This window comes from Pyrus communis, chromosome 7, assembly GCF_963583255.1.
Source record: "Pyrus communis chromosome 7, drPyrComm1.1, whole genome shotgun sequence".
NCBI lineage: Eukaryota > Viridiplantae > Streptophyta > Magnoliopsida > Rosales > Rosaceae > Pyrus > Pyrus communis.
Window position 1 is genome coordinate 28,576,500 of NC_084809.1, and position 12,861 is coordinate 28,589,360.

Below are 12,861 nucleotides of genomic sequence, written 5' to 3' on the forward strand. Positions count from 1 at the left end.
ATGGTGTTGAGCATGTTTCATTCTTTGTTCCTCATCTTCTCCCTCATTTTCTTGCTCTTGACTCTCTTGCAACCTCCTCAAGTTAGACATTGTTGAAAGAACTTTCTATTATGAAAATCTATGGATTGAGATAGGTAGGAGGATGGAAGAGGGTTGGTGTGAGTAGATGTGGTGATTTGAAGGGGTTTAATGGAGAAATATGAGAAAATCAAAAGATTGGATACGAACACGGGACACTACGCAAATGGTTGAGAATTTTATAAAAAAAGACTAAGCGATTATTGTTAATGGATAAGGACACGTGACACTACGTAAATGGTTGAGAATTAAAAAAAAAAAATTGAGCGGATATTATTAATGGATGATGAGACGTGGATGGTTGGGAAAGCAAAGTCACGCTTATTGATCCTCGAACACATTTCACTTCTTTCAATCGGTCTAAACCCTACAACACCCACGGCCGACTTCGATAAATTGGGGTCCCTAGTCAAGCTTTCGAAGTGGGGTAGTTCTTTGATTTCTAACCCTTTGTACATTGATATGTATAAAAAAAAAAAATTGCTAAATACATGAAGAAAAAAAAATATTTCTACATCAAATATCATTAAAAAATAATATTCAAAGAAGAAAGTTATACAAACATTACTTAATTATTACACGTCTAGTGTTTTTAGACACAAATGTACTAATTAAGTTTACATAATCTAATTTTTCAACTAATTTTTTTTCAATTGATAAAATAGCTACCCCAATCAATCTTTCTTGTCACATAATTGATCGAAGATAAAATTTGAAGTTTAATTTCAAAAAACTTCTAACTGGTATGGTCAACAAATTTCTATAAGCAAAAAACCCAAGCACTCTGAAGACACAAAATTTGTATATTAATTTACATACATATATATATATATGTATATGTATATATATGTGATAAAATAAAAATTGGGAGCCCCTCAGGAGTGAGACCTAGGCAGCCCGCCCTCTGGCCGGCCCTGACAACACCTAGCTCTAAATATATTTGAAAAAACAATTGGAAAGATGAAAAGGTTTGATAAAAAATGCTAGCATGGATGTGGAGTTATGAATTATATTTGGAGGGGTGTATAAATAACGTCGAAGTCGCTTAATCCTTGTCACTAACAAAAATTTAGAGTCCACTCTGCAACTTCATCCTTGTCACTAACAAAAATTATCAATTGATGCCCATATCCTTCTTGCAGGAGTGGTGCCGGGATCCTACAAAACCACAAACAGAAAATGTAAATCAATCGCATGAAGTTATAAATGGTTTAAATTGAACACAAAATAGTTACCAAACACGACATTTTAATTTAATTAATTACCTGGTAGTGGTAGAGTTTACTGGATAGGACTCCAACATCAAGCTCCCAAGTTCTAGCATCCCCAATCCAACCCTGCCCTTGTTTAGTTGGATAGCCGTACTCGGCCCAGATGGGGTGAGGGAGCAACTGAACTATCTCTTGTGCCTGGGGATTACTGTAAGCATCACATACCCTTACAGGTTTCTCCAAATATTGAGCATTTCCCGGAGCACAGTAGAAGTGATGAGCCCCATACGGGAAGTTGGCGGTGTCGGTTCTATAAATTTTTCTGTTATCCGGAGTGATATGGTATGGCGGGCAATTGACTAAATTTGTGGGGCTGCACCAAGCAGGAGTTTCCGGGTTTATGATCATCTCCGTGTATCTGGTCACGTCCGTGAGCGCATCCCCGTCACAGGGTTTGCCATTGTTCTTCCAACACCAACAGCCACCAATGTCAAAGAGGTAAAACTGGCTCTTGGGTCCTCCTCCTTTTTTGATGTCCAAAGTCAGCCTTACTTTAAAATTAGGTGATTCTGGAGGCTGAAAATTGACTTTCAATTGTAAGTTATGTGATAAAATGGACTAATAATCCTTTTCTTCTCAAATAATCGAGAAGCAAAATTTATTAGAAAACACTGGCAGATCCAACTTCAAACAAAGATGATTTTACTTATAATTTGACACAAGTTAGTCTTCTCTACTTAATTAAATTAGATGCAGAGCCAGGTGTCATGGAACTTGCGAGTTGCGGCTTTAGGCAAAAATTCAGACTTAGCTGCTTGATTCAGTGGCCTTGTGACCTTCACTGGAAGAACATCTCCTGGGTTAGCCTAATAGTACCATTAACAGTTAAAAAAGGTCAAGAACTTGAAGTTTATAACACCGTTGACCATGGTTTGGTATGAAATGCTATCTAACAGTAACAGAATTGAATAATTAATCTATTCATGCAAAAAGGACTGAGACAGATACAAGATTAATAATTCATGAAAATCCTAAGCTGAATAAATTGACACCTGAAAAATCCAATTAGCTTAACAGATTCTCAGCCGTCCATTTGTGTCCTTGTTTTGTGAATTGGTAGTTTGTTATTTGTCATATGATGCAAGGAAAGCATATATCCTGTTTGCCAGTCACCACATTACATATTTTCTTAATCACCAAGACGAGCAATAAGACTAAACTTTGCGTATGCAATTACAAGTGTAAGTAACATAATTAGATTCGAGTGCTCAAAATTATATTCGGATGAATCGACTATTCTACTTACTGTTTTGAGCATTCCTCTTGTATCATAGTGATAGCCACCAGAATATCCTTGGGTTGCATCAGCTCTGAGGTAGAACATCAGCCATGGATAATTCTTTGAAGTCTTGAGTATGTGTCTGAACTGCCAGCTTCCAGCATCACGTTTCTTCTCCCATTCCACCTGGTAGAAAGATATCAAATCGAGCCCATCACTAGGGTTGGATCCCAGATCGTAAGTCCCACTAAAACCTCCTCTCAATGTAGTATTACCATCCAGCAGCTGAGTCTTCTGGTGGACCACAGTGGGTTGATTCATACAGCCCTTCCCAAAGCAAGGGAACCTTCCGGGATCGCTAAAAGGCGGTGTCTTTTTCCCATTGGAAGGGCACAGCCCAGCCATAGTGTCAAAGTTTCCATTTTTAGTATAATCATCCAGAACTGCCATGGTTTTGGAGAGTCTGGGACTTGACACAGAACCCAGATACAGGTCCTTCTCCACTGCATAGAGGTCTACATTGTTCAAAGCTCTCTGGCTTATCCCTGGGAATGGTGTCCCCACCTCAAGCAAGTTATCTTTTTCGCTCACCTTGTGTTTTAAGGAAGTACCTAAGTTTAACAGATCAATTAACAGAATTAATTGAGAATTACGTAGTGACCAACATTGTCAAGAAATTGGAACATTTATCAAACAAATGGTGAGCAAGTAAATAAATGATTGAAGTGAATTTTCCTCAGTTTCTTTGTTGGTTGATGGTGGTTGGGCTTACTTGTGAGATTAAAGCAATCAGCAGCTCTGGGGCTGCCCATATCAGGTGCTTCTGCTCCAACTTCATTGCAGAAGTTCCAAGCTTCCAAGGCTACTCTTAGTTCATCCCTTCTCATTCCTGGGTCTCCAACTGCTGAGACATAATCATTTTCGCCAGAGACATAATCACTTTCGCCAGAAACAAAAGCACCATCAAGGACAGTAATAATACAGAGCAGCAGAAGAATCAGACGTGACAAGAACAATGACACATGCATCATCATCTTTTTCTAAAACTTTGACATCTTCGTCTTCATGTTTTCCATATCATTACTTTTGCATTGAATTTGATGGTGTGACACCAACTGGAAGCAACTATGGATCGAAGTGCTGGAAGTGGAAGAGGGTCTGTAGTTGGTTACGAGTCGAGTGGGACCTTTTATGGTCAAGGAGGCGCTAAATTAGATTTTTCGTTTGTCTGGATGAACAACCCCGGAATAACAACCAAAACTGCAAATGTCATTATCAATATCATACATTAGGAAATGTGTGATGATGTAAATCCTAGTTAACTTGAGTTTTAGATTACTCATTATTCTAGTGATTATTTCTTGTTACACTTTGTATTTAGTTAGAGGATAAGTTACTATTTTCTCATGGTTTACTATAAATAAAAGCACATGCACAGGGAGAATTACATCATCCCTAAACATTCTACAATTTCTCTCTACTCTCTCCTCACATTTGTTTTTATACATTTTAGTCAGGTTTCATATTGTATGTTCTGCAAATGAATTTGTGTTTGTATATTAGTTTTTTGTTAAAAGATATTAAGTAATTTATTGAAATATTAATTTATCTCTAATATTAAAAAAAATATAATATAAAATATAAACGTGAAGAAAAGATAATATTGGGCTTAATCTAATAAACATGTTGTCACTTATAAATACGGTTTAGTGATATTCCTCTTCACTTGTAAGTGAGAGGTCTTATGTTCGATTTTCGCCAAATGCAAATTTGAACATTATTGCTAATCTATATCGAGGCTAAGCTCATCCCTTCTTTGTGTAGATAATATCTTTTGTTCAAAAGAAAGAAAAAAAAATAATCATGTTGTTTTTCGGGCACAGAACTAAGGTACCGTTTGGTACGTGGGATGGGACGGAACGGAATGCAGTGGGATGGGATGCACTCGTCCCACGTTTGGTGTGCCAATTTGCCTGGGACGCCCTGTCCCGTGGAACGGATTTTAGTTAATTTTTCGTGCCACCCTCCCCCTAGAACGACTTGTTCTAGCCCATGGAACACAAAATTATAACTTTTTGGACAACAATACCCCTCCTCTTTTTCATTATTTTCACTTCAAAAATTAAACAAAATTAATCAAAATTCCAAATATCTCTCCATTTCTACACAATTGGCATAAAATATTCATTAAAAATCGAAATTTACCTCAACAAATCAACTCAAAAACTGAGTTCTCTTGTTTTTTTTTGGAAAATCAAGCTTCTTTAATCGCACTTCAAATTTCCCGGGAAATTGAGTGACAAAAACCTAACAAAAAGCAATTTTCTTTGTGTTTGATTTCTATATTCAAAGAAGAAAAACAACAAAACAAAGAAAACCCAGATCTGATTAAGAGTTCCTGAGAAAGCCAAAGAGAGAATTTTTTGGGAAAAATAGGAAGAACATAAGGGTATCAGGGAAAGTTGGTGAAAGGACGTGACTGACACCGTCTCTCGAGGGATGGGACGGCGAGGATTAGACGGAAGATGTGAGGGATGACATTGAACTCGTCGACGGTGGCTCATATAAGGTCGAACTCGTCAAAGTGGATGGGTACAATTGTCATTTAATCTTTCGTTCCATTCCGGCCTGAGTGTACAACAAACGTAACATGGAACCTCTGTTCCGTTCTGTCTGCATCCCACACGGTACCTGAATGCCCCAAAAAAACCCTTAGCCGACCGTCTATAGAGAAAAGCAAAAGACTTACCTTTGACAAGACGTGAAATTTGTTGAGTTTGCGTCGGAAGGTCCGAATTAAAACATGAAAATTGAGATAAAGTCAGTTTTTAAAATTACGATAAATCGAATATTTCGAAATTGAAACAAAAATTTGATACTGAAACTGTTTTTTAGTAGACATTCGAATCACCCCTTACAATATCAACTGATAAAATATAATAAAGATTGTTTAGACTATCTGCAAATGATATGTCAAATTCTAAGTAGAATGACATGTAATTAAAATTAAAAATATAAAGAAGCTCCAACCAATAAGTTAATTCTACCTGATGGATTGACATGAGTCTTTTGGAGTCAAATTTGACGGAAAAGGATCCTCGCCGGATCCTTTTCCTGGGGATCTCGTAATAGTATCCGTTCATCGTATATCGTACGGTCAGTTTTCTTTAAGTACAATTTATATTTAATTTTAAATTTTAAATGATTTCTGACCGTACGATGTACGATGAACAAATACGATCACGAGATCCTTCGGTCTCCAGGAAAAGGATTCGGCGAGGATCCTTTTCCAAATTTGACTTATGAAAATGGTGTTGTCAATTAATTATGTGGATCCCATTAATGAACCATTTGTAAATCTTAAAAATTTATTTGAATTGATTTCTTTTTAAAAATGAATCCTACAAATATTATTTATAACAAAAAAAAAAAAAAAAAAAAAAACATATGGGTGGGAGGAAAAGAAAATTTGATATTGTCACGACAACCATTAAATTAATATTTGACATTTCCATTGGAAATACTCTTATAGGCAGGAAGTCAAGAGCGGTAATGTAAGATCCCACATCGCCTAGGAGAGTGATCCTTATATGTATATTCCCATCCCTACATAGCACGAGGCCTTTTGGGAGCTCATTGGTTTCGGGTTCTATCGGAACTCCGAAGTTAAGCGAGTAGCACACGAGAGCACTCCCAGGATGGGTGACCCACTGAGAAGTTCTCGTGTGAGTTCTCAAAAACAAAACCGTGAGGGTGTGCTGGGGGCCCAAAGCGGACAATATCGTGCTACGGTGGAATCGGGCCCGGGAAGTGGTCCCGCCCGGGTCGGGATGTGACAATTTGGTATCAGAGCCTAACCCTGACCGTGGTGTGCCGACGAGGACGTCGGGCCCCTAAGGGGGGTGGATTGTAAGATCTCACATCGCCCAGGGGAGTGATCCTTATATGTATATTCCCATTCTTACTTAGCACGAGGCCTTTTGGGAGCTCACTGGCTTCGGGTTCTATCGGAACTCCGAAGTTAAGCGAGTAGCGCACGAGAGCACTCCCAGGATGGGTGACCCACTGGGAAGTTCTCGTGTGAGTTCCCAAAAACAAAACCGTGAGGGTGTGCTGGGGGCCCAAAGCGGACAATATCGTACTACGGTGGAATCAGGCCCGGGAAGTGGTCCTGCCCGGGCCGAGACGTGACAGGTAATCCCAATGATTATTATTATTTTGACATAAGTACAAGATTAATGGGTAAAGGGGTTTTTTAACTTTAATTTTTCAAGATGATTGAAATTTAAAATAAATCTAGCGTAGATTACATATTGATTATGGTCTTTTGATGTGTTCTTAATTCAAAATAATTAATGTGTATTTTATTTAATGTCTCCCATTAAATATTTAAATTTATTAATATACAAATTTTAATTTATTTTTTGACAAAAAAAGTTTTTTTAATTTGTTAATTTTATTTAACATTCTTCAAATTTGAAGGATTCAATTAATGTACCTAAATGTAAGTACCAAAATATTAGCACTGAAATGTATTATATTAAATTAATGTACCTAAATGTGTGTACCGAAATGTATGCACCGAAATGTTAGTACCAAAATGTATCTACCAAAATGTATTATATTGAATTAATGTACCTAAATGTTTGTACCAAAATGTATGTACAAAAATGCGTGTACCTAAATGTATGCACCAAAATGTATTATCATGAAGGGTATGAATTTAATGTACCTAAAGGAAGAAGGCAAAGTACATTAAAATATATTGTATAACAAAAATTAGTTTATCTAAATGTTTACAACAAAATATATTACGATTAATGAAATGAAAATGAAAATTATAATGAAATAAAATTAATACATCAAAATTAAGAAGTAAAAGATAAATAATTATAACATCAAAATATAATTAATAAATAAGATGATTAATGTATCAAGGGACCAAAATTAGATTTTGATCTTACTCATAGTTTTAGTCTAAAAGTCATATTTGACAAGGACTAGGATAAAGTTTTCTACTATTTATTTCTTATTACTGGAGCCGACATTCGGATTAGTGAGATGTTTTAATTTAATACAAGAGTGACCAGACATAATTATGTGGTATAAATACTTAATCCTCAGAACAAGAACATGCCTGCCTGCCTTGTGCCTGCTGCAATCGGATCGAGCTTCAATACGTATATGTCGTCAATTTTCGCACACACCAGTGAAAGTGAAACCAATCACCAGAACGAAAACTAAAATATATATCAGCAATTAAGGAACCGGTGATGCCAGTTAGGTGGTGGATACAAATTTGATCAAATCATATGTATGGTTTAGACTTGGATTTGTCAGTAATTTTATAATCTAAAAACCTTCAAAAGCGGTAAGTTTTGCTTAAGTCGGCCTACACTAAAATACAAGGCTGTTAAGTGAAACACAGGTATGAACCAGGAAACTATATCATCTGCAATTCAGCAAACTACCAAAAAAATAGGATTATAGTATCAAAACAAGAAATGAAACATGAATAAGGAAAGAAAGTATATCAGACTACTTAATGAATTCAGGAGAGTATATGTATCTCCGATTACACGATGCAAGTACAGGGAACCCGTGTGCGTGCCAATGCCATCGCATGGCCTTCGTTTTTTCTCGATTCCTTTTTGTTTCAATTACAGTATCATAAGGGAAAATAGAAATAAAAGGAAGAGATTCTAACTTACTTTGGACAAATTGTCTATGCACTTCACGTTCTTCTATAATCCTCGTACAGCAGCTCGGTGCAGAATAATGTCTATCCACTTCATCTTTTGCAAGGCAAAGCTTATATGCAATGCATAAATCTTCAAAGAATAGTTTGTTAGGAATATACAACGCAAGGGCCTTTGTCTTCAACATTCCCATGCTTTCACCAGAATGAGAAAAGGAGTCTGTTTCTTTGAACGAAAAGAGCAGAATCCAGACTTAACCTTATCAAGTCTACAAGCGATGCGCCAACAGGTCAGGCAGCGTTATCTTCCCAGAGTGGTTCTGGTCAAGCTTACTGAACTGATCACAGATTTGCAGTATATCTTTCTCCCCTATCTTTCCCATCTCTTTAAGCTTGTAAATAACATACTCTGACTTGCTGAAATAAGCAAGCGAATAACATGTACGTGAGACTAATATGCAAATTGAATAACTTTCAGAATTGCTCCTGTTGATCAATACAAAGACTAAAAGGAGGATCCATATAAATCAATCTTATTACTCACATTTCTGTACCAGGATTCTGGTGTCCACTACAATAGCTAAGCATCTTCATTAGATCGATGTAGCTAGACGTTACATATTCGACTAATTTCATACCAAAATTAGAAGATTGAATCTTCAATTGCCAACTCAATTCACTCCAAACAATTTTGTCTTTTGGAGGCTCTAATTTGAATTTAGTACATTTGGTAAGTTCACAGTACATGCTCATAATGTTACATGGCAAGGCTTACACTTAATTTGCAGGATATCATTATCATTCCATCATCATACTAACAATCCTCCAGAGCAACGGTGAATACAATACTTACGCTAAACCGTCACTGTTATTCGCATCAGAATTGTTAGAGTTTGCTAGATTTGTTAGGTGAGCAGGCAGCTAATAGTTAACCGTGATGAGAAAACCATTCATCTACTCTTGTCATTCTTTACTAAATAAGCAATGATATTGTAGGTTACTTCATCAGTAACATCTAAAACAGATGACTATTAAAAAGTAGATGAAGATAGGATGGATGCAATGGAAACTCACCTGATGAAACCATGGTTATTGATGTCAGCAGCAAGCAGATCCTGGACAGTGATATCCCTATGCAAAACCCAATTCATAATCCTCCTGTGCCTCTTGTCGACCCTAGCCTCCGCTAAATACATAAACGCCCGAGCCACCGCCAATGTCGAAAACAGAAGCCACACGGCGGCAAAGAGCCTTCCTTGGAGAGTCTTGAAGGCCCTGTCTCCATAACCAACCGTTGTAACCGACATAACAGACAAGTAAACAGAATCAATCCAGTCCAAATTCTCCACAAAACACAAGACCAAAGCCCCAATGCCGACGCACAAAACCACCACTCCAAGCGCCAGGCCAACCTTGAGTCGGATCCTCATCCTGCCCTTTGCCACATCGACGATATAGTTCCTGGCGGAAAAACGATGATTCCGGGAAGTCTGACCCATTTGAATTCCAGTCAGGATCATATTTTCTTGCAAGTCGAGGACAAAATTGACAACCCCACTCAGCAAAATGTCGATGAAACCAAACCCGAAGAGCACAAAGACGCAGGCGAAAATCTTGGTGAGGGGAGTGGTAGGAGCAATGTCACCGTACCCGATGGTGCACATGGTGACTATACAGAAGTAGAGAGCGTCGACGACCGGGTGGGTTTCGACACCGGAGAATTTGTCCCGGTTGAAGGAGTAAATTACAACGCCGAGGGAGAGGTAGACGAGTAGCAAGAAGACGGCTTGCCTGATGATGGAGGTGGAGTCGGATTGTGGTTTGGGGACCTGGGTTGTTGGGTGTGGATTGAGGTCTCTCATGACGGCCATAGCGGGGGCCGTCCTGCAGCGGTGGAGAGTGCCGGGTCTCTTCTGATGGCGGGCATTCGGGGCTCCTGACGAAGAGGGCTGCGGGTCTGGTTGGTGGACATGGTGATGGTGGGGTTGTTGGAGGTGGTGGAGATTAGGCTCGCTGTGGGAGGGAGAGATTTTGAAAGAGAAATCATCAGAGTCAGGGACTTGAACAGTGGGGGTGGGGGTGGGTTGGAGGAGTTGGTGTTGGGGCCCTGTTTGGGAGCCGAGAAAAGGCTCCCTTTCCATCGGGAAAAATAAGGGAATAGATTCTCTCTCTCGGTTTGGACCTTGGACTTTGGAGTTTGGAGTTTGGATGGTGGAGGGAGAGTGGCAGTAAGTAGATAAGACGGTGGTTAAAACTCATAAACTTGCTTCAAACGTATGCTTATTTTTGCCTATTTCGATCAGAGTTCGGGACTTTGAGCATGGGCTTAGAGGAGCCCCCTCTTCCATTGAAGGGCCAAGTGACTCGTTCTACTGTTGAAAAATGAATTTCAAATCATAAATATGAATGAGTGAACTATAATTCATAATGATTTTACTATTAATTGCATTAACGTATTTTATAATGAAATCCAACATGCGTACCGTGCATGAATCTTGAAAACTGAAACAAAAACAAAAAAGAGTGCACAAACGACTTACAGAGTTAGCTATCATAAGAGATACAGTAAATTAGACACTTTAAAAATCTTTAGGATATCAAATTGTAATGAATAAAATATACGAACATTGTATTCCAAGAAAACAAAAAACTATATTACAAATCCATATAGTTGAGTGGTTAAATAATTTTGTGTTTGATTTGAGGGAAGACCAAAATAGTGGTATCTTGGCACCATGCAATAAAATTTGCAGTTTTTTTTTTTTGTTGCAATTTTTTATCGGGTGATTTTGTATGCAATTTTTTTGTCAGTATAGCAACTAGTCGTCAAAGTGGGTTTAGTGTTTCATATCATCAATAAAGAGCTAGCTAGGAATGAGAAATCGCTTTCGAAGCAATTCGCAGGGAAAGTTGAGGACGAGTCGGATATCTTGTTTGCAGCATATATGTTGACTAGAAGATGATTCGCTAATACTCAATAAGCTAGGTCATAGCTTTCACTACCTACCCTCTAGCATTGTGATTGTTACCTGGTTTACACTTACACTAGTAATGCACGATTCTTCTTGCTTTCTTGAGTATGAATTGCCCTCAATGTCGCCTCCTTTAGCTTCGGAAGCACTAAAATGATCACGTGGGGACGGGCATCTTCGCTGGAAGAAGGGGCATATTGTAATCTGGATGAGCACACCATAATCCAACAATCGTTATACACTCCATTTGCTTCTTGTCAAAATTTCCACACAATCTTGAGTCAGCTGCTTCAATCACTTTCTCTTTCCCCACTCCACCACGTTCTCTTCATTATTACTACTTGTTTCCAAAGCTGTACACGTCTGACTCCTTACTAGCCTTTCCTGTGATAACATATTCGGGACCCATGTACCCCACTGTTCCCGCTAGAGCTGTTGTTTTCGGCTCTTTTCCATGATCTACAAGTCGTGCTAGCCCGAACTTCCCCAATTTTGCATTGAAATTTGAATCCAACATAAGAATGCTGGATTTGATATCCCTGTGAAGCACTCATTGCTCCCATTCTTGGTGGAGATAAAGCAACCCGGATGCTAAGCCTTGAGCAATTTTGTACCTCACCACCCAACTCAACATGCTTTTTTCTTTGAACAAATGACAATCTAAGCTGCTTTTGGGCATCAACTCATAAACAAGTAGGAGTTTTTTTTCCATGGCACCAACCAATGAGTTGCACCAGATTCGGATGCTTAAGTCGACTAATGATCCTTGCTTCCGCTGCATATTCCTTCAATCCTTGTTTAGACCGTCTCGATATCCTCTTAACGGCAACAAATGAGTTCAAGTGTTCTATGAAGCCTCTCTAAACACCACCAAACCCTCCCTCTCCAAGCTTTTCTTCTTCCAAAAAATCATTTGTGGCACGAGCCAACTCACCATAGGAAAACTTCCTCGGGCGAGTCCCATTTCCAAATTCATCATCAATCAAGTCGCAAACCATAGCATCTTCTTCATCACTATTTTCCCCTGCGTTCCTCCTCTTGCACAAGATGAACCAAATCACAATCCCACCGACCAAGAATGAAAATCCCCCAACACCTATCCCTACTGCGATTCCTATATTTTTTCCCTTTCCTGACTTAGGTAGAGGAGAAAAGGGATGTGGAGCTTCAATGTCAACCAGCTGTGAAGTTGAGTTGAAACTCCAGGAGTTGATCCGGTGTAGGGCAGCGATATTATCGCCGGTTGCAGCGGAGAAGCCCGCAATGACCCTATCCCGCAAGTAGTCATTCACATTAACACTGTAATCAAGATACCTCATCACTTGAATTCCATTCACATAACTAGTGAAAGCCACGCTGAGATTTTTTGCCGTGGAATCATAATTAACCCTAGCACTGTTGATTTTTCCATCCACAATGCTACCATTCCATGGCATGGTAATTTTAGGCATGACAGAGTTGATGTCGATACCTTCATGTTCGCCCACGGGATCGTTGATGTCTGACTGATTATTCTGGTAGATGTCGAACTCAACCTCCACGTATGGTGGGTAGGGGAGGCCCATCCTAACAGCTTTGTCCTTGCGTTCGGTTGTAGGTGAATGGATATCCTCACCTCATGAT

General features: G+C 38.7%; 1 protein-coding gene and 2 pseudogenes across 1 annotated transcript; all 3 read right to left on the reverse strand.

Moving 5' to 3' along the window:
- Positions 1 to 1,136: 1,136 nt before the first annotated feature.
- Positions 1,137 to 3,602, reverse strand: LOC137740789 (uncharacterized; annotated as a pseudogene).
- Positions 3,603 to 8,026: 4,424 nt separating this feature from the next.
- LOC137740087 (two-pore potassium channel 5) lies at positions 8,027 to 10,580 on the reverse strand. The gene is made up of 2 exons (XM_068479886.1): positions 9,341 to 10,580; positions 8,027 to 8,683 (listed from the first exon to the last, which is right to left on the reverse strand). Exons 1-2 carry the CDS (start codon positions 10,405 to 10,407, stop codon positions 8,536 to 8,538), a joined length of 1,215 nt encoding a protein of 404 aa, XP_068335987.1. The 5' UTR covers positions 10,408 to 10,580; the 3' UTR covers positions 8,027 to 8,535.
- Positions 10,581 to 11,395: 815 nt separating this feature from the next.
- Positions 11,396 to 12,803, reverse strand: LOC137740790 (L-type lectin-domain containing receptor kinase IX.1-like; annotated as a pseudogene).
- Positions 12,804 to 12,861: the final 58 nt, after the last annotated feature.

Coding starts and splice junctions, on each gene's coding strand:
- LOC137740087 (XM_068479886.1), bottom strand. CDS start 10,407: ATGGAAAGGGAGCCTTTTCTCGGCTCCCAAACAGGGCCCCAACACCAA. Junction 8,684..9,340: donor AATAACCATGGTTTCATCAG/GTGAGTTTCCAT, acceptor TGCTTATTTCAG/CAAGTCAGAGTATGTTATTT.